Raw genomic sequence first — 22,322 nt, 5'->3', positions numbered from 1 at the left:
TTTTCATGTCAATCTGCTCCTGGAGTAGTCAGCAGGTTTCCTAACAGAAAACAACTTTTCAGAAATGCAATCTACAACTACTTTGGTTTTGTTACTTTCATTTTTAGCTGTTGATCTTAGGAAATACATTGTTCTTACAACATTTTCTAAGCACTCCATGTATTTTAATTTAGGTTGGTGGATATCGATTTTAATCCCAAGTAAAAAATATTCCATTCAAATTATTTGTTTCTCTTTGGATTCCCAAAAGTAAATAATACTCAAAATCTACTTAGCAGTCTAGTTTTTCCCCTTCCGATACTGTGCTACACAAGATTTTTGAATTATGTTTTTAATTATTTGATCCTCTTTATTAGATCTTGAAGGACATTTTCTATTATCTCTTGCTACCCTCTGTGGGAGTCATTTCATTCCCCTTAAAGTGTTCATACTATTTTCATTGTATTTTCATCATATTGTAACATAAGTCAAACGGACTTAAATTCAGTTCCTAGTACTTCTAGATTCAAGCCTGAATGCCTAATTTCTCAAAAATCAAGCGGACACAAAGAATAAATAAATCTGTTGTGATAGTCACATCTTCACATATACATTCAGAGTAAGAAGGTGCAAAATTTTTCATTATTTTTGCACAGAAAGTGATGGTTGTTTCAGATTTCGTCATTTCAGACTATATTGCCAAACTCTCAAAAACTTGTATATCAACACTAAAAAGAGTTAAAAAGTGTTTATAACATGGGAGAGGGAAAGTAGCTTAAAATCTGTCATCATTTAAATGACGACCTAAGCAAATCTAGCAAAATCCTCCCATGTTTTGTATAGGTGAGACGCATTTTGTGTTCTCATAGTGACATGGAAAAAGAATTTGCAGACTCAGTTGTCCTACTTTAACAAGATATTTATGCTGTAATACACAAAGATTATTGTAGTATTGTGCAAATACTTTACTGAACTGTGGTTATGTTAGATCCAGACTTTTACAGGCGATTAGCAAATTTTTTCTTCCTTTAACAACAGATTCCCTTCTTCGTAAAGCCACAGTAGAATAAGCTTAAAATAATCAAGGTTCAGGTTGCTCTGCATGTGTGACATTAAATAGTTTTATTGTTTTCCCTGTATGAACTTCTGTTCATATAGAAAACCACAATACACAAAGTGTGCCTTTCATCATCATCAAAACTTCAAATGTGCTGTGGCAAACCGCCTTTTATGCAGCTGAATCTGCAGTGTCTGATATGTCTCATTATGTAAGATGCTAAAACTGTGAAGACTATGAATATATATTTAGACTCAGGCAGTGATTTATGGTGAGGATGAAAGGGAACAAAGGTGGTTGAAGAGAGTTTTGCCTTCTGAGACTGCATAGTTCCTCCTCTCGGATCCAGCCTGCACCTATCTTTGAAGTTCAATTTAAATCACAAGAATAATTTCAGACATAATTTTAGCTTTCTCTCATTAAAGTTATGGAAAATTACAGTGCTGAAGATTTTAATTTGGATACTTCTAGTGTAACGTAATTGTTTAAAAATCAGTTTTCTAAGTGGAATCCATTAACTTACCTCCCAACTGCCACTGAAAAAAAATAAACTAGACACTTCCAGAAGGAATTTATTCACCCTAAATAAAAAAAATAAAATAAAAAAAAAGGTTAAGATGTTATCCCTATTGATTACAGAGTCTAGGGACTCTGACATTAAACACATAAATTTCTTTATGATTAACCCTTTCACTAGTTTGTAATTCTAAAACAGAGCTAAATTTTGGGGAAGTCTGGTATTTGAATGAATGCAGAGAGGATAGAATAATCAGCTTAGAAAATAAGGATACCCTTCCATAGAAATATAAATAGATATAAATATGAGATATATAGTAGGTTGTACTATGAATTATTTGTGTAACTCTCTTGACTTCCCTCAGCTCATTTTTATTCTCTCTCTACCTACTACCTGTAAAGTGCACTGTTCATCTTCACTGTTAGAAACAACCTTTGTGGTCACCTTTGATCACCTAAATTTGAAATTTACAGGTCTCATGATTTTGCCTCCATTTATTCCAAATGTTTCTATGGTACAGGGACAAATCTTGCTAGAATACTGAAAAAAAAATCTTTCTGGAGAAACCTCTGATCCCTTATATTGTCCTTTAGGTCACTTGGGCAACTTCCTGACACCAGTGAAACTTTTTCTTCTAATTCACCTACTCTAACCTTATTCTTTTATTAGCTGCTTTCCACTGCCTTATGAACATTTTCCTACAACATTTTAGAAAACCACCCAACAGAAATAAAGCTGGCTGAAACTGGATTAGTACAAGTATATGATTTTTATCAAATGTGTGAGCATGTGTGAAGTATCAGTGTTATTTTCCCACAAATCATATTACTTCAGACCAAGAGTTTTTATGTATGGTATCAATACACAAGCAGAACTGAGTTCTGATTTGGTTTGTGGTTTGTTTGTTTGTGGCTTGGTTTTTTGGGGGGTTTTTTGTTTGTTTGTTTGTTTTTTAATTTATTTTGAGGGTTTTTTTTTACTTTCCAAAAAAAACCCAAAAACAAAGAATAGAAGCTCTGAAAGGCAGGCATACACAGAATGAGCAATAAATGGAATAGGGTTTATAGATACACAGATATATATATTTTCTGGGAAGTATTCTGAACCTCAAAATCTCAACAGGCAAAAGGCTTTCTCTGTTTTCAAAATTTATTTTGAAAAACAGTTTTGTTTCCCCTGAAAATAAAGTCCGAACATATTTTCCTTCAAATATTCTTTGTTTAATCCTACTAAGAATTTTGAGCATACGGGCTAAATTTTTGCACCGCTATATATTTAAAATTTTGTGGGCAGTGAGCCTGCTAGCTCTGAGAATCACAACATAAAGCTGTCAGCTTTTTCATATGCCTGAGCCTCAAAGTCAGCCACCCTCACTGCCCACAAAATTGTAAATTGTGTTTCCTGTGAGCAAAGTTCCTGAGTTCTGCTCCTCTCCCCCATTACATGACTGCACGCACATCACGTCAGAGGAGACACGGAGATTTTAATGAAAGACCTTCTTTGTTCATCTCGTAATATAGCCTGTTCTCAGCAGTCCACATTTCAAGCAAGGAGATGGAAGGGACCTTCAGCAGCAGGAATCCTCTTCAGAGCAGAAGCAAATAAATGTAATCTTTCTCTGGGCTTCAGTTTGTCCCATGAGTGGTTGATTGCACCATGCAGAACAGAATGGGTATCCAGCTGCAAGAGGAGCAACAGATTTCAGGACATGCATATATTCAGCCTCATTTGTGGAGCCAGAGAACATATTTTTTGAGACAGACTCATGTTAGTAATCCCAACATCTATTTAAAGCACTGTGAGACAGGAGGAAGTAGTAGTTAAGACTGTATTAGCTGTCTGATTTTTCTTTCAGTAGAGAAAATTAATATTAAACCAGTCTACAGGGAAAATTTTGACAATTATCATGGGGAAAGAAATAAGTGTGAGAAAGGTGAAAAGACAAAAAGAAGGTAATGAAAAAAACTCAAAACGACAGAAAAGGTTGGAGCCTGTAAATATTGGGAAGCATTGCTTATAAAGGTTATCCATCATTATTTCACAGCAGCTTTGCTAGTAGTTCATGTCCCAGCAAGAGGATGAATGGTATTATGAATACAAACAACTGGTACTGCAAGTAACTATTGTGATGGTAAAAATTATTAAGAAATAAAAATAATGTAAAAAAAAAAAGGAGAGAGAGATTTGAGAGATTTCCTTTAAAAAGATTGGAAGGTTTTGGCTGGTATTTTGACTTCTTGATATATATACTTTTAAAATGATATTGAATACTCTTTTGCTTTACCTTCAGTTGAAGCAGTTGGATTTGTTTAGCTCTAATACTGAAATGTAAATATCAAATGGCTAGTATTTGCAGTAATACTGAATTATTTATTGTGATAAGATGATGTTATCTTGTTTTTCTGAAGTATAGCTGTCTGCTAGAGGATGAACTTCTGGATCTGAAAATTGTGTTAAAGGAATCCAGCAGAAACATATTTCTTGCTACAGCTGCACTCTGTTAGACAGAAAATGATGTGTGTATGAGCTTCGTGGATTACAGACAGGAATACATGAGTGGCATAGGTCCTCATCAGCTTTTCTAAGTCTTCGTGTTTTCTTGTGGTATTGCACACCAAAGTCCTGTCTATGTTTACATGATCAAAGTCTCTCTTCAAAATAAGCCCAATCCTAGTTACTAAAACCAAACAACTCTAGGAGAAGTAGATGTTATTTTCTCCATCTCTGAGATTAGGCACAGAGATGAAGTCTAAGATCACAGAAAGTTACTAAGCGACATGCATCTTTTGGCAGAACCCATTGTCTTTAATAATGCCCCATATTTTAAAGTTGTAATTTTTGCTTTTTTTGAATCAAGTCATCAAAACTTGGATTGGAATCTCAGATTCCTTAGATTTTATGACATGCTGCTACATATTCTAACTCTTCAAATATTACAAAAATACTCTAATATAGCTGAATACAAGATTGTGTTTATGTAAGATATACAGCTACATAGAAGCATTTGAGTCTGGGAAGCATCTGAGTCTGGGTTCTGGAAGATGTTTCTCATTATACCATATTACAGATAACTAGCTAAGTCCAAGTCATTAAATATCTGTGGACAAACAGTAGTAAAATCATAAAAGAAATGCCTGTATGCTGTCAATAAACACTGTACAGAGTTCTCAGAGGTGCATTAGTTTTATATTTCAGTGTATTAAAACAGATAAAGACCTAAGGAGATTATGCATATCTTCATCCTAAATATTATGTAAATTCTGAGGTTTTTTACTTACTCATTTAAAACTATAAATATAAAAGATTCAGAAGAAGCAATACTTCATTTTCTACTCAGAATTGCTTTTAAGACTAGCTGAGAGACAGATTTCAGTTTCCCTCTGGGGAACACTCAGGCAAAATGTGACAAGTAGCAAATACCAGAAGTCACTAAAGAAGAAATCTGTGGAAATTTCAGAGAATCACAGAATATTCTGAGTTGGAAGGGATCGACAACGATCACTGAATCCAACTCCCAGCCCTGGCCAGGACCATCCCCAAGAGTCACACCATGTACCTGAGAGTATCATCCAAATGCTTCTTGAACTCTGTCCCTAAACCTCGCCTGACACAACTTCAGGCCATCCCCTCAGGTCCTGTCACTGGTCACCACAGAGAAGAGATCAGTGCCTGCCCCTCCTCTTCTCCTCATGAGGAAGCTGCAACTGCAGTAAGGTCTCCCTTCAGTCTCTACTTCTCCAGGCAGAACAGACCAAGCGACCTTTTCTGTTCCTGCCACAGAGCAAAAAGATGAGGGTCAGAAGACACAGGGCTAATGGCAGCAGGAATGTGTCTGGTCTGCTTTAAAGCAGGGCTTGACTGCAGCAGTAGAGCAAGCTGTTCTGCATCAGCCTTTGGAAACCTGGGATTGCTGGGGTGGGTGCTTTCTAAAAAGTGGAAGTAGTATATCCATAATCAGAAAGTGTAGCAATAAATTCTCAAAGAGTATGTTTTCTTATGAAAATGCAACCAGCTCTCTGAATGCACACAAAATCCTGCTAAAACAAATCATAACATCATGTACCTTGCTCTTCCACATACATGATGAATAAGGCATGCTAGTCCTGTAGATTGTAGTCACAAAGTAAAGCTGGTTTTAGCTTTTGTTGCTTTTTTGTTTGGTTGGTGGTTTTTGTTTGGTTTGTCCTGCTTATTTTTTCCAGCAGCTGAGTTCTTTGATAGTAAGAGGGTGACCTGGGATGTAAGGAATTAAAAAAAGAAACCAAAAAACAACCAAACAAAAAAACCCCACCACTACCACCCAAAATTAGCATTTCCATGATCAGTAGGCCAATATCATTAGAAGCTGTTTAGAAGGACCTTTCTCGTGTTTAAAATCTTTGACCATAAAGTGTCTGACTCTTGAAGTTCCAGAAGAGCATTTCTTACCTATTTTGTAAACACTAATTCTGTTATAAACCTCATTTGGAAGGAAAAATGCTGGTAAATAATTGTTAATATTTTTTCCCCTTGTATTTTACTTTTATTTCCACTGTTCTAGTACATGCCAGTCACTTTTCTGGAACAGAAGGAGCCCATACCAACTTATACATAACTATGAAATAAAATGTCAATTTATATATTTTCCTAATTCTGTTTTCTGGCCATCTGGCATCCATTCAGAAAATTACTCAAGTATGATGCTCATCAAGTAGCAGCATTTAGACACCTCATATTTAAATCTCCAAGTTTAACCTACTCATACGTGATCTATCTATGTGAATAAACATAGTCAAACTCAGAAGGCAATTCAATTTATTCTAAGGTAAATGCGAAAATTAGCTCAGAACTTTATATTTAGACAATTGAACTGAATGAACTTCCTGCCATTCTCCAGTGAGATTTCCTTGCTCATTTAGTGCATTAGCCTTGATAAAACAGAGTGATGGGAGGTAACTCTTTACTACTGTCTTGGGTAATTCTGTTTGACAGCAGGCATTTGATCAAATAGGAGTGGGAGCACAATCCCTAGTTATCAATCCCTGGAATTGACAACAACAGTGCAGATGACACATCCTGTGATTTACAGCAGCAGTCACTTAAAACTAATAGCAAAACTAATTAACCTTTCACAGTGCTGAGGGTGACAGTTCTACAAAAGCAACAGCTGATGTTGCCATCACCGCAGCAAATTTAAACTCCTTGACTTCTCAAATACCTTCCAGCAACTTAGCTAGTAGCCATCACCCTCTAATTGTTAATGAATTGTTAATAAATATGGTCTCCTAAAAAGAAGTGTGCTGTCATGTAAAAAAACCACGATGCATTTAGTCATATATATAGATATAGATATATTTAAGAATTGGTTGCCTACAGTTATCATGTTCCAAAAGTGCAATGCTGCTGTGCGTATCTGTGGTCCCTTTGTGATACATCAGTAAGTGTGCATTTGATATATATGTAACAGGTAAAATATCACACTAATTCAGCTAAAATATCTCTTACCCTTTTCAATTTTTATTCTAGCATATGTTTGTAGAATATATTTTTTCACTCCTTGTTTCCTAGGTAAATTAGACAATAATGTTTTTAGTACTTTACTATATGGTTCTTTGCCACTGTGATAAACCTGGTTTGCTCCTGTTTCATCTAAAATTCATCTTTATTGTGGAAAATGTTAGTACTGAAGACAAAAATTATTTTTCAATGCCTTGGAAAGCCATATTGGTATTTTCCTCAAAAGATATGCAGTATCACTTTCACTGTATTTACTTTTTTTCAGAGTTGTGTTGTAGTATTTATCATCATCCAATATACCAAAATACCCGCAATCTGTTCCCTTCTCACATCATTTATGATTGATGTTTTCTAAACTTGTATAAGAATGCAAAAGGTTATGACTTGGTGCTGTATTTTGATTTATTCCTACCAATGCAACCCTTGGGGTCATCCAATCCCATGACACCCTGAGAAAATTTATTTTTGTCACACCAGACAAAGAACAGTCATGTCCAGCTCAGCCCACTGTGAACTCTCTTGTCAGCTCTTAGACAGTTCACTATTAACACTTCCCCTCATCATTGTATCTCTCATTTCCACTTAAAGAGTCGACTCCACAAACCAAGGCACATGTGCTCTATTCCTACACACCTATTAAAAGAAAGATGTAATGAGCATATACAAGAAAGGGGGGAAAGTTAAGAAATGGAGGGAATAGTAATCTCTTCTGAGTCTACAAAACTCTGCTAGGTTTTGAAGTGCTGATTTATTTCAGTGCAATATTTCATAAGGCTGGTATTAAGGCTCATTCACTGCTTGCTGTGGGAGAAATGAAAATTAGTATGAAAGTACAAGAAAGTTATCATGCTTCATGTGCTTGCAGCTGGAGATCTTTGATTTCCCCATGAGGCCTAAACAGTGATGCATGATAGTTTGTCCTAAAGAGCATCTAGGGATATAGAATAGTCCACAGAAAATTTCCAGATGTTGAGAAATGGTGCTGGAATTTTCAAACATAGTTTACTGGAATTGTTTATCCTTTTTTCTGGCTCACAGCATCACAGGTAGCATTCAACCCACCTCATCTCATTTTTAAGTTGAATGCACATCTAAGAGGGATGAAGGCAATCAAGAGAAGATCCTAACAACTGTTGCAAATAGAGTTTAAAGGACATAGAGGGAATAAAATAAATAAGCCAAGTATATTTTCCAGAAAAGACTGTGATTAACTAAAGATTGCCTGAAACTGTTTGTCCTACAACTGTTCATGCTGGGCTTTTTTCATGGTCAAGGATTGGAGTGAGTGTAAGAACTAATATTGATCACAAATCCAGATTTAAACAGCACCTTTCAGGTGTGTCATGTCTTCATTGGTGGTTTGAGGATTTTATCTACAGAGAAAAGGAGGCACTATAACTTTTCCTTTGTCTCTTTCCAGTCATTCAAAATCCACAGTTTAACCAAGACAGACCCAATGGGTACTCAACACTTTCCAGAAAAAAGGCATTATAGAGGATTAATGGATAAGAAAAGGGACATTGTTGGCCTTTCCTTCTTTGATCCCAACTACAAATGATCTTTATTGCTGCCATCACAAGATGGTGTCATTCTCTTTGCACAACCATATTGCAGAAAGTTGCTATTATGACATATTAAAACCTACAGAAATGGCTTTGCCATGGCTAAATATTGTGAAAGAATCACTTACCTCATAACAGGTTTTCTCCCACCTTACCAACAATAGGTGAAATGCTGACACAGCTGAAGCTGAATTACAAATTTAATAATGACTTTAAATAAATTAGATACCAGCTCCAGTTTTTGAGGAGAGTTGGGGGCCTAGGTTGTTGCTGAGATTGTTATTAAATTTTTATTCATGATCCCCAAAAATATTTTAAGTAGGAAAAAATAGAATTGACATCTGCAAAACAACATTTTTAGTGCGGATTTTTCAAATTCGGCTATACATTTGTGATACAAGAAGTAATCTCTAAATGTCACTTGGTAACTTTATACTCTTTAATGGAGAACCTTCTCCAGATGTATCATAATTGTTTACTCTCTGCAGAATTGCTTTGCACCATACAACATCTTGGCACAAGCTTCTAGAATTTCCAGTAATGTGTTAAAGCTCCAGCCTGCTGGCATCAGAAACTAGGTAATATATAATCCCAGGGGCTTTATGCTTTCATTTCTTTTGGACTAATATCTAAAGAGGACAGTGAAATAATATTTTCCGTAGCAGGACAATAGATACAGAGCACAACCCCCCCTATGACACGATGCTATTGTAGAGAGATTGGAGCTGAGGACATGGGCTCTGCTTCCATCACCACACACATTTAGAAGGTGTAGCCCTGCTTCACTCTGCCTGGCTTCTGTAAAGCCTTGTGGGAGGACAAGCAGAGGAAAGGCAAAATAGCTTTGCCTACATTTCCTTCTGTGCCTGCTCTCCATCTCTGGACTGATTTAGAGAGAAATCCATAAAATGTAGGAATAATGGGCCTGTATTTCTGCCCACATAAGAAGAGAAAATATCTTTACTTTTAAAGGTCACTGTGAGCACTTCCATTTAAACTGTGAATGATATTGCTCCATGCATGCAAGAAGGTGACACGAAATGCTGACTTCACCAGTCTTAACTCACTGCCTTTCAATATATTACTTTTAACACTCTATTGAATGTTCTCTTTTTTCTTTTCTTACTTTTTTTTTTTTTTTAAATGTGGTAACTTCAGAATCTTCTAGTAAATGTTTCTGAAAAGGTGAATTGCAGTGACCGTTATGTGACTTGTCATGACTCCTAGAGAAATTTCTATTCTTGGGAAAAAAGCTCCACAGAGGCAAATACATTCTGAAGCATTTAATCTAGTTATGCAAGTGTACTGCACGTATCTACCATTTGCTCATCCAAGCTCTACATTATCCTTACACTGCTGACTGAAAACTATAAGCTACAACTTTAGCTATAAAAACTGCAATTCAAAAAGAAAAAAAATTAAATCCCGAACTAAAAAAAAAAGGGAAAAAAAGTCAGAAAACTGCTTTCCAAGTTAGAAAGATACATTCAGTTTCCTTTTACATTAATGAGGGTTGCTTTTTCTGCTTTTCCAGGTAAAACACAGGTTATGGGTGAAATCAAGATTGCATTAAAGAAGGAAATGAAGACAGATGGAGAACAGCTGATAGTAGAAATCCTTCAGTGCAGAAATATCACATACAAATTTAAATCTCCAGATCATCTACCAGGTATCACACAGAAAACAGCTTCATGATACTTTGAAAACATCAAGTAGGTTGTTTCTTAAGTCAGTTAACGACACCACTAAAATGAGAAAGAAAATTGCTTCTTAGTCAGGATGAATATTCCACAGGATTCTTTTTTAAGTGCCTTTTTTTTCTCCTGTGAGCAACTTTAATGAAAGTAAAAACATTTTGTAGAAGCAAATTAACTCTCAGAAGTTAATCCTCTTTTTAATTTACTTTTGATTGCTAAAAATTAATCCATTTTTAACTTTAGTAAAAATTATAAATCCCTAGGTTATTAAAGAACAGTTATGACTAGTAGAAAATTGTATGTTGGTGAAAAAGCTTTTTAAAAACTAAAATATCATGTTCATTATAATATTTCCATACTTAGATAAAGACATCAAGGTATTTGTTCCTTTAATGACAATGCTATAAACACAAATTATTCCCTTTGATTTAGTGGGGTAATTCCATTTCCACACCATGTGAATGAGAACAGAATATGGCTCTGTAAAGTATCATTTTTTTCACAAAAAATCCCCTCTGTTGAAATCATTAACAACGATTATTTAAAAACTTCTGTATTTAACTCATTGAACTGTTCTTCCCCAGACCTGTATGTGAAGCTGTATGTTGTCAATATCTCTACCCAAAAGAGAGTAATTAAGAAGAAAACCAGGGTATGCAGGCATGACCGAGAGCCTTCGTTCAATGAAACATTTAGATTTAGTTTGAGTCCTGCTGGGCATTCTCTTCAGGTAATTCTGCATTTTATTTAAACCTAATTTTGAATGTTGTCCATGCTGTGCTGTGGGCATTTGAGATCAATCTTCTACCCCAATTGTTTGCTGAAAAGAGAAAGCTACAAAGGAAATAACACAGTTACATAATAATGGAACTATCAGGCAAGAGGAGGCATTAAAAGACGGGTTACTCCATCACACCACACTGAGGAAGGGTATTTATAGATCAGGCCTGAAAATTTTAGGCTTCATCTATTCTTAAAATTGCGTAGAGAAGTGAGTTATACGTGCCTTCCAAGAATAATTTCTATGTATTTAGAAAGTTTAGCGTAATATCAAACTTAAATATGCCATATTTTTAAATTAAGCTCACTTATCCTTAAGTATCTTCACAAAGCACAGAGGAAAACTGATCCACTTTCTCTTTAATTATTTTTTTTTTTTTACATTTAAAGGCTGTTATCTCTCATCTCTATTTTCCCAGGCTAAGTCAACCAAATTTCTTTGATATGTCCTTTTGCCTAAGTGCCTAATCATTCTCTCCAGTTCTTCAACTTCTTTAAAGTCATGGTACCTAGAGTTAGACACAATAGTTTTATTCATGGACATTGAGAATTACTGATTATGCCAAGTGAAATATTCTCTGATATATTTGTAAAGGAGCTGACTTTTTTTTCTTCAGTCTGTGACACATCAAGTGATGTGTGGAACTGGTTTGGGAACAGTCCCCCTTCTGTGTTTTAGTTGCTTAGACAGGTTTGATCGTATGGACAAGCTGGCTTTTTTAGACAGGTAGGATTCAATTTTCCTACTTTCATTTATTTTCACATGAGTAGATTGTTGGTAATTATTGGATTTATCAGCATCCACTTAATGTACCCTTAAATTTTGCAGACCAACCTAAACAAGCCAGCTACATTCTGACGACTAAAATTAGTCTGGATTCTCCAAGTGCCTACATTAGGCATATTGGTTGTACCATTAAAATTAAAGCCAAAATGGATGTTGCTTACAAAACAAGGCCAACAAAAATAGATGCTCATTTTCCTGTGTTAAGGTGTCCTAACATCTTATTGTTTCAGTGGACTCGATAAAAGGCTATTTAATAATTGATATTATCTGGAAAAAACCAAAGTGATCAATTAAGTCTTGCCAAAGTTTATGAGCTAAAATTCCTGTAAAAGCTCCGCTTCCAGTGGTGGTTCGAAGAGGAAACCATATGGAGTAGACCAGTAAAGAAGAACTCACAGAAACCTACGGAAAAATAATCCATCAAGTTGTTAGGGTGGGAGATAGTGAGGGAGGTAGGTGTCCGTAGGAACACTCAGCCGGAGACTTGACAGCACTTCCTCAAGAATTCTGTGATATAGAGAAGAGGAGACTGATGGGAGACCTCACTGAGGTCTTCCAACATCCTCATGAAGGGAAGTGGAGGGGAAGGTACCAATCTCCTCACTCTTGTGACCAGAGACAGGACTTGAGCAAAAAGCATGAAGATGAGTCAGGGGAGGTTTAGACTGGGTGTCAGGAGAAAGTTTTTCAACCAGAGGATGGTTGGGCACTGGAACAGGCTCCCCAGGGAGGTGGTCACAGCACCAAGTCTGAGAGAGTTTAAGAAGCATTTGGTCAATGCTCTCAGGCTCATGGTGTGACTCTTGGAGTGTCCTGCACAGGGCCAGCAGTTGAACTCGATGATCCTGATTGATCCTTTCCAACTCAGTATATGCTGATTCTATGATATGTACTGGGAGTGCTCACCAGAGCTAAGAAAATGAAGGCTGTAAAAGTATCCTGTAAAAGTATCAAGGAACAAATTTAAAACAAACAAAAAGTATTTCTACTTCATGAAACTTGGAATTTGAGCTGTAAAATTTATTCCCATTATATATTGTGAATTCTGAAGACTTTCACATAAAAAATAACTGGAGAAAATGATTGGAGAAATTTATGGGCAAAAGACCTCATAGTTTGTTAAATGCAAACTTGCTACCTGTGAGTCAGGAACCGAGTGGTCCAGAGATCATAGTAGGTATTTTGAGAGACTGTCACTACCTGATTGCCTTGTTCTTATATTCTGCCTTATACACTGCCCTCTGCACTTTTGGAAGCAGAATATTTGCCTGGAGACACCCATGATCTGACTCAGTATATCTGGTTTTTTATGCTCTTCAAACTTATCAGTTGATTTGTTCCTATGGCAAAGCATGAAGCTGGATGATTTGAATGCTGAATCTGAGTAATGAACATTTAGGGCCAAAGAAATGGACATTGTCAAAAGAGATTTGGAGGAGAAAGAAACAAAACAAAACCAGAATGCATAAAAAGAAAATGGAATTGGAAGATTAAGGGAGAAAATAAGATCAGAGAGAGGGAGTAAGATGAGATCAAACATGATAATCATAGATGGTACATTGTAAAGAGCTATGAAAACTAACCAGAGGCAGAAATTAAGACAAGGAAATGCACTTTAAAAACCAGCAGCAAGAGCTGTGAATAATAGGCATAAAAATGGGAGCATGGGCTATTGAGGAAAAAAAAGGGGGGGGAAAAAAAGCAAAGAAAAAAGATGAATTGTCTGGTATAGAGTACTGAGGATAAGAAAAAAAGGACCCTGGAGATTAGAAACTAAAAGTAGTTGATCCAGGCTAACAAGACTGGAATTTAAAGGCTGGGGCAGGGAAGAAACAAGGATGAGAGACAGACAAGCTAGAGAAGACAGATCCTAGGGTTCTAGCTTGGAGGAGCGGAGAGAAGGATCAAGGACAGAAGTGATGAAAGATTTCTTAAAATTTTTTCTGTCCCAAAACTGTTGACGAGTCAAAATGAAAACATTCTGAAGTAAACATTTTGATAGGTTTTAGACAAGCACTTGCCTCAGCCCCTGGCAACTTTTTCCTTGTTCTCTGATTTCCGAGTTCCTTGGTAACTCACCTGGGACACTTCTGGAAAGCACTAAGCTTCTGCTTCCTTCATCTTGTTCCCTAGCTGGCTCGCCATTGACTGCAATTAGAAATACGTAATACATGTGCAAGGTTAATCAGAAAAAAACAGAACGATGTATTTCACGGATGTTCTGGTTTAGTTTTTCAGCTTCTGGGAGGTCCACTCTTCAGCAAACACTGAACCAAGCAACCTAGAAAGCCACCAGCAGTGGAGGCAGGCTGTCTAATTTCTCCAAGGACAGGTTTTCTGATTAATGGACTTTCCTAATAGTTTAATGCCTAAGAGTAATTTGGTCTTTCCTCCTCAAACCTCTTGACTAATAGCCACACAGGTCTAAGCTGTCCAGGTACATACCTTTCTTACCAATTGATGTCAAAACTGGACAAGGAACTGGAAAACCTATTCTGGAAAATCATTGCAAATTTCTTCCCTTTTTAAATTTATTTTTAAATGTTATTTGTAATGTAAAGTTTGCATTTTTTACTTTTTTTCCAATATCAGAATGGAAAATTTTCAAAAAATATTGATGTTCTTGATTAAAGCAAATTCTAACTCTTCTACAGTTCTGTTACATGTCTACTATCATATAATCTCTTCCAGCATTTCAGCAGATACAAATCCCTGATTTCTGTCATTCTTGTTTTAGCCTAGACCTTTGAAACTGAACAACAAAATGCCCTATTTTCTCTCCTGCTGGTTCATGCAGAGGGTGACAGCCTCCTCCTGTTATCAGTTACCTCCCTTTCTTGTTGCTTTTTGGGGTCTGTTCAGCGACTGTGAACTTTACAAACCTGCTCCTAATCCTATTACAGAAATGCAAATTTTCGTTTCTTCTTTTTTGTTTTGAAAAACTTAACAAGTTGTTAAAAAAAAGGAAGAAAGAAGATTTGCTCTTCTCAATAAATAAGTTACTCGAGAAACAGGAAATGTTAAAATCTTCCTGAATGTATAACTCTAACTCAGGCCCTGAAGTATACCTATTATCAAATGCATTTCTCATAGAAACATGTATAATGAACCTAGAGATCCACAGCATGAGACAAGTCCTTCAGAGAAGTGCGTTGCTTGCATGGTATGAACCTTTTTAACTGGAAAAAATGTGACTGGATGACATATCAGCCTTGTAAACACAGTCTGCACAGCTCACACAAGCACTGGGGCTATTCCTTACCCTTCCCACGCTCTATGTCTGGGTGAGCAAGAGCCACAAGACCAGATCCAACACTGTATTTCTCATCAGAGGAATATCAGGAGTGAGATTTCAGACCAACTCTACATTTTAGGTTAGATTACCACAAACCAGACCTCTGGGCTTTTTCACACACTAGATCTGAGTTACAGCCTACATACAGGGCACCTTCTGACTTTCACAAACTTAATAAGAGCTGGTACTTCACCTACACAAAGCTTTACCTTGTAACTTAAGACTTGACCTTCTGTTTATCTTTAGTAATCAGCAGGTGAACAAATGCTCACTATCATTCAAGATTTTCTTCTAGGGGCTACATCCCATGATAATGTAATAGAAGAGGGAGAAGATTCAACTTTTACAGGGCTTTCTTTTTATTGGGAAGGTGGTTCCATATACAAAGTTATGATCACTCTTTCTTTTGTGTGTGTGGTAAATCAGAGCTCAAAATTTCTGAATCTGTATTGTTTGCTAGCAAATTCAGTATGTTAATATACATATTGATAATTCTTTATTATTATTATTTTCCCAGATTCTGCTTGTCTCCAATGGAGGGAAGTTTATGAAAAAGACACTGATTGGGGAAGCTTATATCTGGCTTGACAAAGTGGATCTAAGGAAAAGAATAGTAAACTGGCACAAACTGTTGGTCAGCTCCACACAAACACACTGAGCAGAGCTGTCTGCTTAGGGCACAAAACCTGCAGAGTCTGCTCTAAACAGCATCACTCCAAGACTATAGTTTGATATCATTGTGTTTAGCTAGTCTTTCAGAATACAAAGTAGAAAAGAGCAGTCTCTGGGCTACACAGCACACTTAAATGAGGGCTAGTACACTTGTTTTTGCTGCAAAAGACAGCAAAAGGAAAAGAAAACCTGGGCCCAGAAGTTAAAGTGAGGCTGTTTGAAATGAAGACTGATACGAGGGCTCCATGTTGTTGGACTCTTTGTGAAGAGAGTAACTGTGAAGGAAATGCTGAAGGCTGGAGGCAGGTGTTAACGTGGAGTTCAGCTGCAGCTGGAGGCAGTGTGATGGAAAGTGCAGTCTGGTTTTCTGTACAACTAGAAGGAGATCATTTTATGCAAAAGCACCTAGGGTGACTGACTTTCCAAATCTCACTTATCAAAAGTGCAAAATTTGCTCCTCTGCACCTTAGGATTTCTGATAATTTGCTATAGTGAGATTATGCCACTTGACACAAACTGCAAGGCGTTTGCAAGAGTGGTAATATTATTTTACCTTACTTTTTTTCTTCTTTTTCTTTCAGAAATTATGCTGTGAAGAATCAGATCTGATTGTTTTATTTGTTTCTGTGTCTTAACAATGGATATAAACCACTCTTTAGAATGTTATGAATTAAACTATATTAACGGTCTACAATTTGGGATGTGATTTTAAAGAGAAAGGACAGGATATAAACCACACTACATCAGAAAGAAAAAATGCTGTTTTAATGTCAGTGACACTGTACTTCACCCCAACCTTTGCATCAGGAGGTCTAAAACAGTTTGAATTGAAGAAACTTAAGCACTGGGACTAACACAATTATTTCAACTAGTCCATTTTTCAGCTATCAGTCTTTTTCTGAAATTGTATGCAGATGATGAATTCTAGGATATTTAGTGGGCACTTTGGACCAGTAGACCCACTGTGACAACACCAACCCACTCAGTGCAGGGCTCTGTATCAACACTAGTGACACTCTAGAAAGAGGAAGGGACAGCAGGGCAGTTGCTGACTGGATGCTGATACATTAGAGAAGATGAAGAATAACCGCTTGCTATCTCAGGTGAATACCTGAGTATAATCCACTCAAAAGCATGGCTTCTCAGGAAAGAAGCAAATAGGAAGGTAACTTGCAAGATTTAAGGCTGTGTCAGCACATTGTTGCATAAAGTCCCACTTTCAGGAATTTGAAGCTGAGCAGCTAGCTCACTTGGGAAGAAACTACTGGCTAGTATGGCTTAGGCTGGTTGTTGTGTTTTCCCTTGTATGATATTTGAAGAGGGGAGAGCTTTTTCTCTCATTTCCAAACGTATTGCAGTTTCATTAAAACCCAAGAATCAATATGGTACTGTCGTGGTCAATTCCCATGTTACTCAGAAGTCATTTAATATTTCACAGCTTCATTAAAAAGTTTCCCTGGAAATACGATCACATGACCTTTGCATACTTAGAAAGAAAATTAGCAAATTTCTGCATGTCTGACATTTATTTTTCTTGCCCAATAAGGACCTTTCGCAAATCATTAATGTGCATTATCTTATATTTTTTGAATATATGTAGTACACTTTCACAGGTTGTGCAAGATCAGCTGACAATATTCTTCTGGAAAATATTATATGCTTTAAAAAAAAAATAAAGAAAAAATAAGGCTTAGATTATTCAGCAACTGGATTGACCATGGAAAAGCTACATCATTTAATCTGGTGACACTTCCCACATATAGCTTTTAGTTTATCTTTTATCAATTTAAAATAATGGCATGGCACAGGAATATGAGAAGAAACACGCAGAAGGTATTAATGCTACACACACCAAGGAAACTCCTGTTATTGATAAGCTGCTGGTCACTTGCTTAACTTGCAAGCAGAGCAATCTTTCCAAAATCTTATTAGCTATCTCAAAAACAGAACATCACTGACAGTGGAAGTAGAATGTGTGCTTTAATGTTGAATTTTATGCTTTCACCAGTGTATGTATACCCTACCTCTCACATATTTTAAACACAGTCTGCTGGAGTTATTGTAAAAATTCTATATGTTTTGATGTTGTGTATGTTTTTATAAGACAATACTTCAAAGAAAAAATCCCCAATTGAACTAAAAGGTCCTATATATGACATATGTGTTGCTCTTTTGGTGGGTTATCTTGCATTCCTGATGGCTATACTGTGTTTTTCCTTTGAAAAAAGACCAACCCGCTCCCCCCAAAAAAAAATCCTGGGTGAAATGCAAGCCCTGAGGTGTGCAATTTTGTGAAAACTGCTGGTAATTTTGTTCTTGCTAAGATTTGTTATAAAGGCAGCAAGTAGCACTGGTAGTTGCTATGGAGATTTCCAATTGGAACAAGCAGTATCTGGCTGCCTTAGTGGAAGCCTGTAATCATCACTCTTAATTGAGAAAGTGGACAGGCGTGTTTTGCTCTCACACACATACAAATGTGGCCAATATTTTTATTGAATAGTTTTGTTCGGTGGTATAGCTACAGCTGTAAGGAACAGCTACCTCTGAGGTTGATCAGCTGTCGGCAACTGGTTTAATTCAAGCATCTTTGATTCTCTGAACAATACACAAAAATGTTTCTGCATGTTGAAATAGCAGTTTTGGACTCCTGTCATGAAACACAAAGAGTAGGGTTTGTGAGGAACGTGGCACTGCCTTGGCCAACTGCAGCAAGGACAGGGCTCCCTCGGTGTCACCCAGGGTGGGCTTGTGTCAGTCCTGGGCCCACGCACTCGCTCTTTCCGAGGCAGCATCATTCAGAGGTCACAAAATGCTACCAAAGTGTGCCAAGTTCCTTTTTTGACCAAATTTCTAGGTTGTACTGAAATCACTCTATGCAACACAGATTCATGTTTGAATGCATAGTTTACTTTTTTGTTGTTTGTTTGTTTTATGAATGAAGTCAGGAAAAACTCTTGTGACAATGTTTTTTAAAAAATAATCAAACAAGGACTATTAGTATTTTTTTACCTTTTTTGTATATATCTCAGTATAATTTTTTTGGTTTTTTCTCATTAATTTTTGTTTTTTCTGGCCAAAAGTGCTTAGATGTGGCAACAGCTTTTATCATTTCTGAGTGATTGATTATTAATGATTTCACACATTTCTATGATTGCTTTGAAGATTTCTATGATTGCTTTGAAGATACATATTGCAGGGAGGCAACAGCAGAGGCATTTTAACTTTTTTAATTCATAAATCTGCTGAGACAACAGAAATTGAAGCTGCTTCTTTGTTCAAGGCCTTGTATAGTGGGAACAAGCTGAAAAATGAGCAAAAGCACAGTGTGTGTGTGTTTACAAATGATAGGGATTTATAATGTTATCATTATTAGTAGTATGCATACAACGAGCAGCAAACAACCACTTTTTTTTTTTCCAGGTAAAAACTAGACATGAGAGTTTCTATGATGAATGTTGAGCTAGTTCTTTATCGTTAGACTTTAAAGGGATAGTATCCAGAGGCAATGAGTGCTGCTTCTTTATTATTACCCATGTTTTAACATTACATGGATCCTGTGTGGAAGAAACAAAAACCAGTTGAAGTCAATAATAATCAATCTATTGACTTGAACTGGTTTTAAATTGAAACCTAGGAAATATTTGAGTTATTTTTCTGGATGCTGGGTGTTTGCATTGTTAGGTTGTGGGATATGGTAGCTGGTAACCAGCTGATATTGATTCTTACTTCGAGGATGATGATGAAGAAAATGAAGACATCTATTATATTGTAAGCTAGTGTGTGCCCAATAGAGATTATTTAATTAGGATTTAGTTTCATGGAGATATCATAAAGATGTTAATAGTATTTTTTTAAATTATTATTTGAATCATAACTGACACTATTTTTAACTAGTTTATTTTCATTGCTACAATGTTGAATGTCCCAGATTCATTATTTGAGTATATATCTAGATATGTACATACCTATGTGAATAGCAGAGAAAATTTGTGTGAGTGTAACTTATAAAGGTAATGAAACAGAGAGGAATTTTAGTATAAGTATCCACCTACATTATATTTAAACTTTATTCCTATATGCCTTGTGAATTTTCAGTACACCTGGCATGTAGGATGAATTGTTCTTTATGAATACATGTTGCCTTTAGAAGGAAAATAGAAAGAATAAGTGAGACCGGATACTCTCTCTTTAAATCACAAGAAGCATTTTAGTGTTTTCTATATGTTCTGTTTTATTATTTTGAAAAAATTAATAAGCAGATATATTGAGCTCAAAAGTTATAATATATATAGGTATCCATAACTCAAAATAGATTATTTGAGCAAGAGTTGTTTTCTTAATTTGTTACCCTGTAAATACTTATACATTTTTTGTAAACCAGGCTGAGTTTAAGTTATTAACTCCATCTGACATCCAAGCATGTGATTGTGTCCTTATTTGATTGTATCTTATAGATGTTCAGTGACGTGCTCAGGTGCTCAACGATGGCTGGCTAGTCTGTGTGCTGTCATGCTACAGACAACATGTACAGCACACACAGTGTTTAAAAAAATCCAAAAAACACCAAAAAAACCTGCAAAAAACAACAAAAAAAAAAGATTAGTCCTTGAAGAAATGTAATGTTTCCTCAGTGAATGTTGCATGCATAGATGGTGGTTTGTTGATATTCATTTTGGTTTGAATTTCTTTTAATTTTTATTTTGCTTTCAGAATCATCAGGAAAAAAAAAATACAGACTTGTTCTAAAAGCTGTAAAAACTGAAACAAAAGCAGTATGAGAATTGTATAAAAATGCTTGTAAATCTGTCCCAGTTTTCACTTTATGTATAAATCCATGCCATGGTTTTGTGATTGTATACAGGATGTATCTTGAGAACTTATGCAAATTGTGCTCTATAAAGGCTGTTATCCCAGTCTGACAAATAAATATTTAAAATATCTGGTTTGGTTTCTTTTTCCTAATCAGCATGAAAACCTATTTCCCATTTGCTGACCACAGTGATTTTGTGGTAATACTGTACACACTCCCATGCTCATCTGTCTTATTTCAGCATTAACACACCTCCCAGGGTATCACCCACATCCCACATTTCATTTTGAAATAAGGAATGGCTTGTTCATGAAAATTTTTCTCCAAAAAAGTCAGAATCAGAATCACATGCAACTTGTTGATATCTTCATACAGATTCATCTCTGGCATTCTATATAGACAACAAATACATGTGCATACATCAGAACCATTTAGGAATGTCCAGGGGTTTGTCTCTTCACTGTGAAGAAAAAAATGAATTACAAATTTAGCCTAACTCCATATCCTTGTAAGTTCATGATGAAGACAAGAATAAGAAAGAATCTGATAAATCCTAATGGGATTTTCTCTGGTTCTTTCCTCCAGTAAAAAGGTTTCCAGGAACAATATATTTTAGAACTTACTATAAACAAGAAATCATTTTCTTTCAGCAATTGTTTTTATGTTACTGAATTTTACCTGACTAGTAGAACATCTGTGAGGTTTTCCCATTGAGCCATTCTGAGTCATGTCTAGATCTATATTATATTTCCATAGTTTCTGTCTTTGATACAAATAATTAAAAAAAAAAAATCATGCCCCCCAAGTAAAATAAATTGTTGTTTGAGCCTGGCTTCTGGAACATACAGCCTGGATTTTTTTCTGTCAGTTGACGCCCTTTTCTCAAAAAATAATATTATGAGAAATAGCCAACACTTCTGAGGATGCCTCAGAAAAAGAGGTGTCCTTTTTCACATTAGCCCACTTGCTACAGCACTGACACAGATTGACTTCTATTACTGCCCATCAGGAGCCAAACTCTAGTTGTCCCAGTACCTGCCTTAATCACTAAGGTGTACCTTCAGGATACTTTGGGTACCTCTCTCTGAGAAAATGGCTACAACAAACATCCCACAATCAGCCTCAATTTTCTGCATCCTGTTTTATTTTTATGAGGAAGCTCCTGCCCAGCACGCTGGCCCTCTGAAAATGGTTAGAAAGCATTTCTGGAGTGTTAAGGGAGAGAGAGCTCACTGGAATTAGCTGCTGTGAAAGCTGCAGGTTTATCTGAATCTAGCTCTAGGACACCAGTTTACAGAGAGAAAATCCCAATGTCCCTTCACAGAAACAGAAATAATGATTACATAATATGCTGGTTTTTAAATAATTAATAATATTTAACACAAATGTGTGTTTACTCAGAGTACTCAGCAAAGTACAGAACATGCATGAACTATTTCCTCACAGTGCTCTTGTGGGGTTTAACCCAGAAGCTACATGGGATATACAATGAGAAAATGGGACTCAGGCAGTTCATGGAACACATGAAGTATGAGGAGAGACTTGAGAGCATTGGATGTTGGGGAAGACAGAACTAGACTCTTGGAGGTGTGTAATGATAGGAAAAGAGTCAACAGGCACAATTTTCAATATGTGAAATTCTGCTTCCATATATACATTTAGAGTAATCA

The 22,322-nt window shown here is 36.2% G+C and overlaps 1 protein-coding gene across 6 annotated transcripts in view; it reads left to right on the top strand.

The window, feature by feature from the left end:
* Window positions 1-20,782, top strand: part of PCLO (piccolo presynaptic cytomatrix protein) — a 339,234-nt gene extending 318,452 nt beyond the window's left edge. For all 6 annotated transcript variants that reach the window (XM_027639939.1, XM_027639938.1, XM_027639929.1 and 3 more), the window contains 3 exons: window positions 10,146-10,280; window positions 10,893-11,038; window positions 15,688-20,782. In XM_027639939.1, coding sequence (XP_027495740.1) covers window positions 10,146-10,280; window positions 10,893-11,038; window positions 15,688-15,828 — 422 coding nt within the window. In that variant the 3' untranslated portion in view covers window positions 15,829-20,782. The remainder of the gene's footprint in view (window positions 1-10,145; window positions 10,281-10,892; window positions 11,039-15,687) is intronic.
* Window positions 20,783-22,322: the final 1,540 nt, after the last annotated feature.

Source organism: Corapipo altera, unplaced genomic scaffold (genome assembly GCF_003945725.1).
Source record: "Corapipo altera isolate COAL_440 unplaced genomic scaffold, ASM394572v1 1b, whole genome shotgun sequence".
Lineage (NCBI taxonomy): Eukaryota > Metazoa > Chordata > Aves > Passeriformes > Pipridae > Corapipo > Corapipo altera.
Note: the sequence above shows the minus strand (reverse complement) of the source record. Positions and strands in the feature narration are given on the sequence as shown.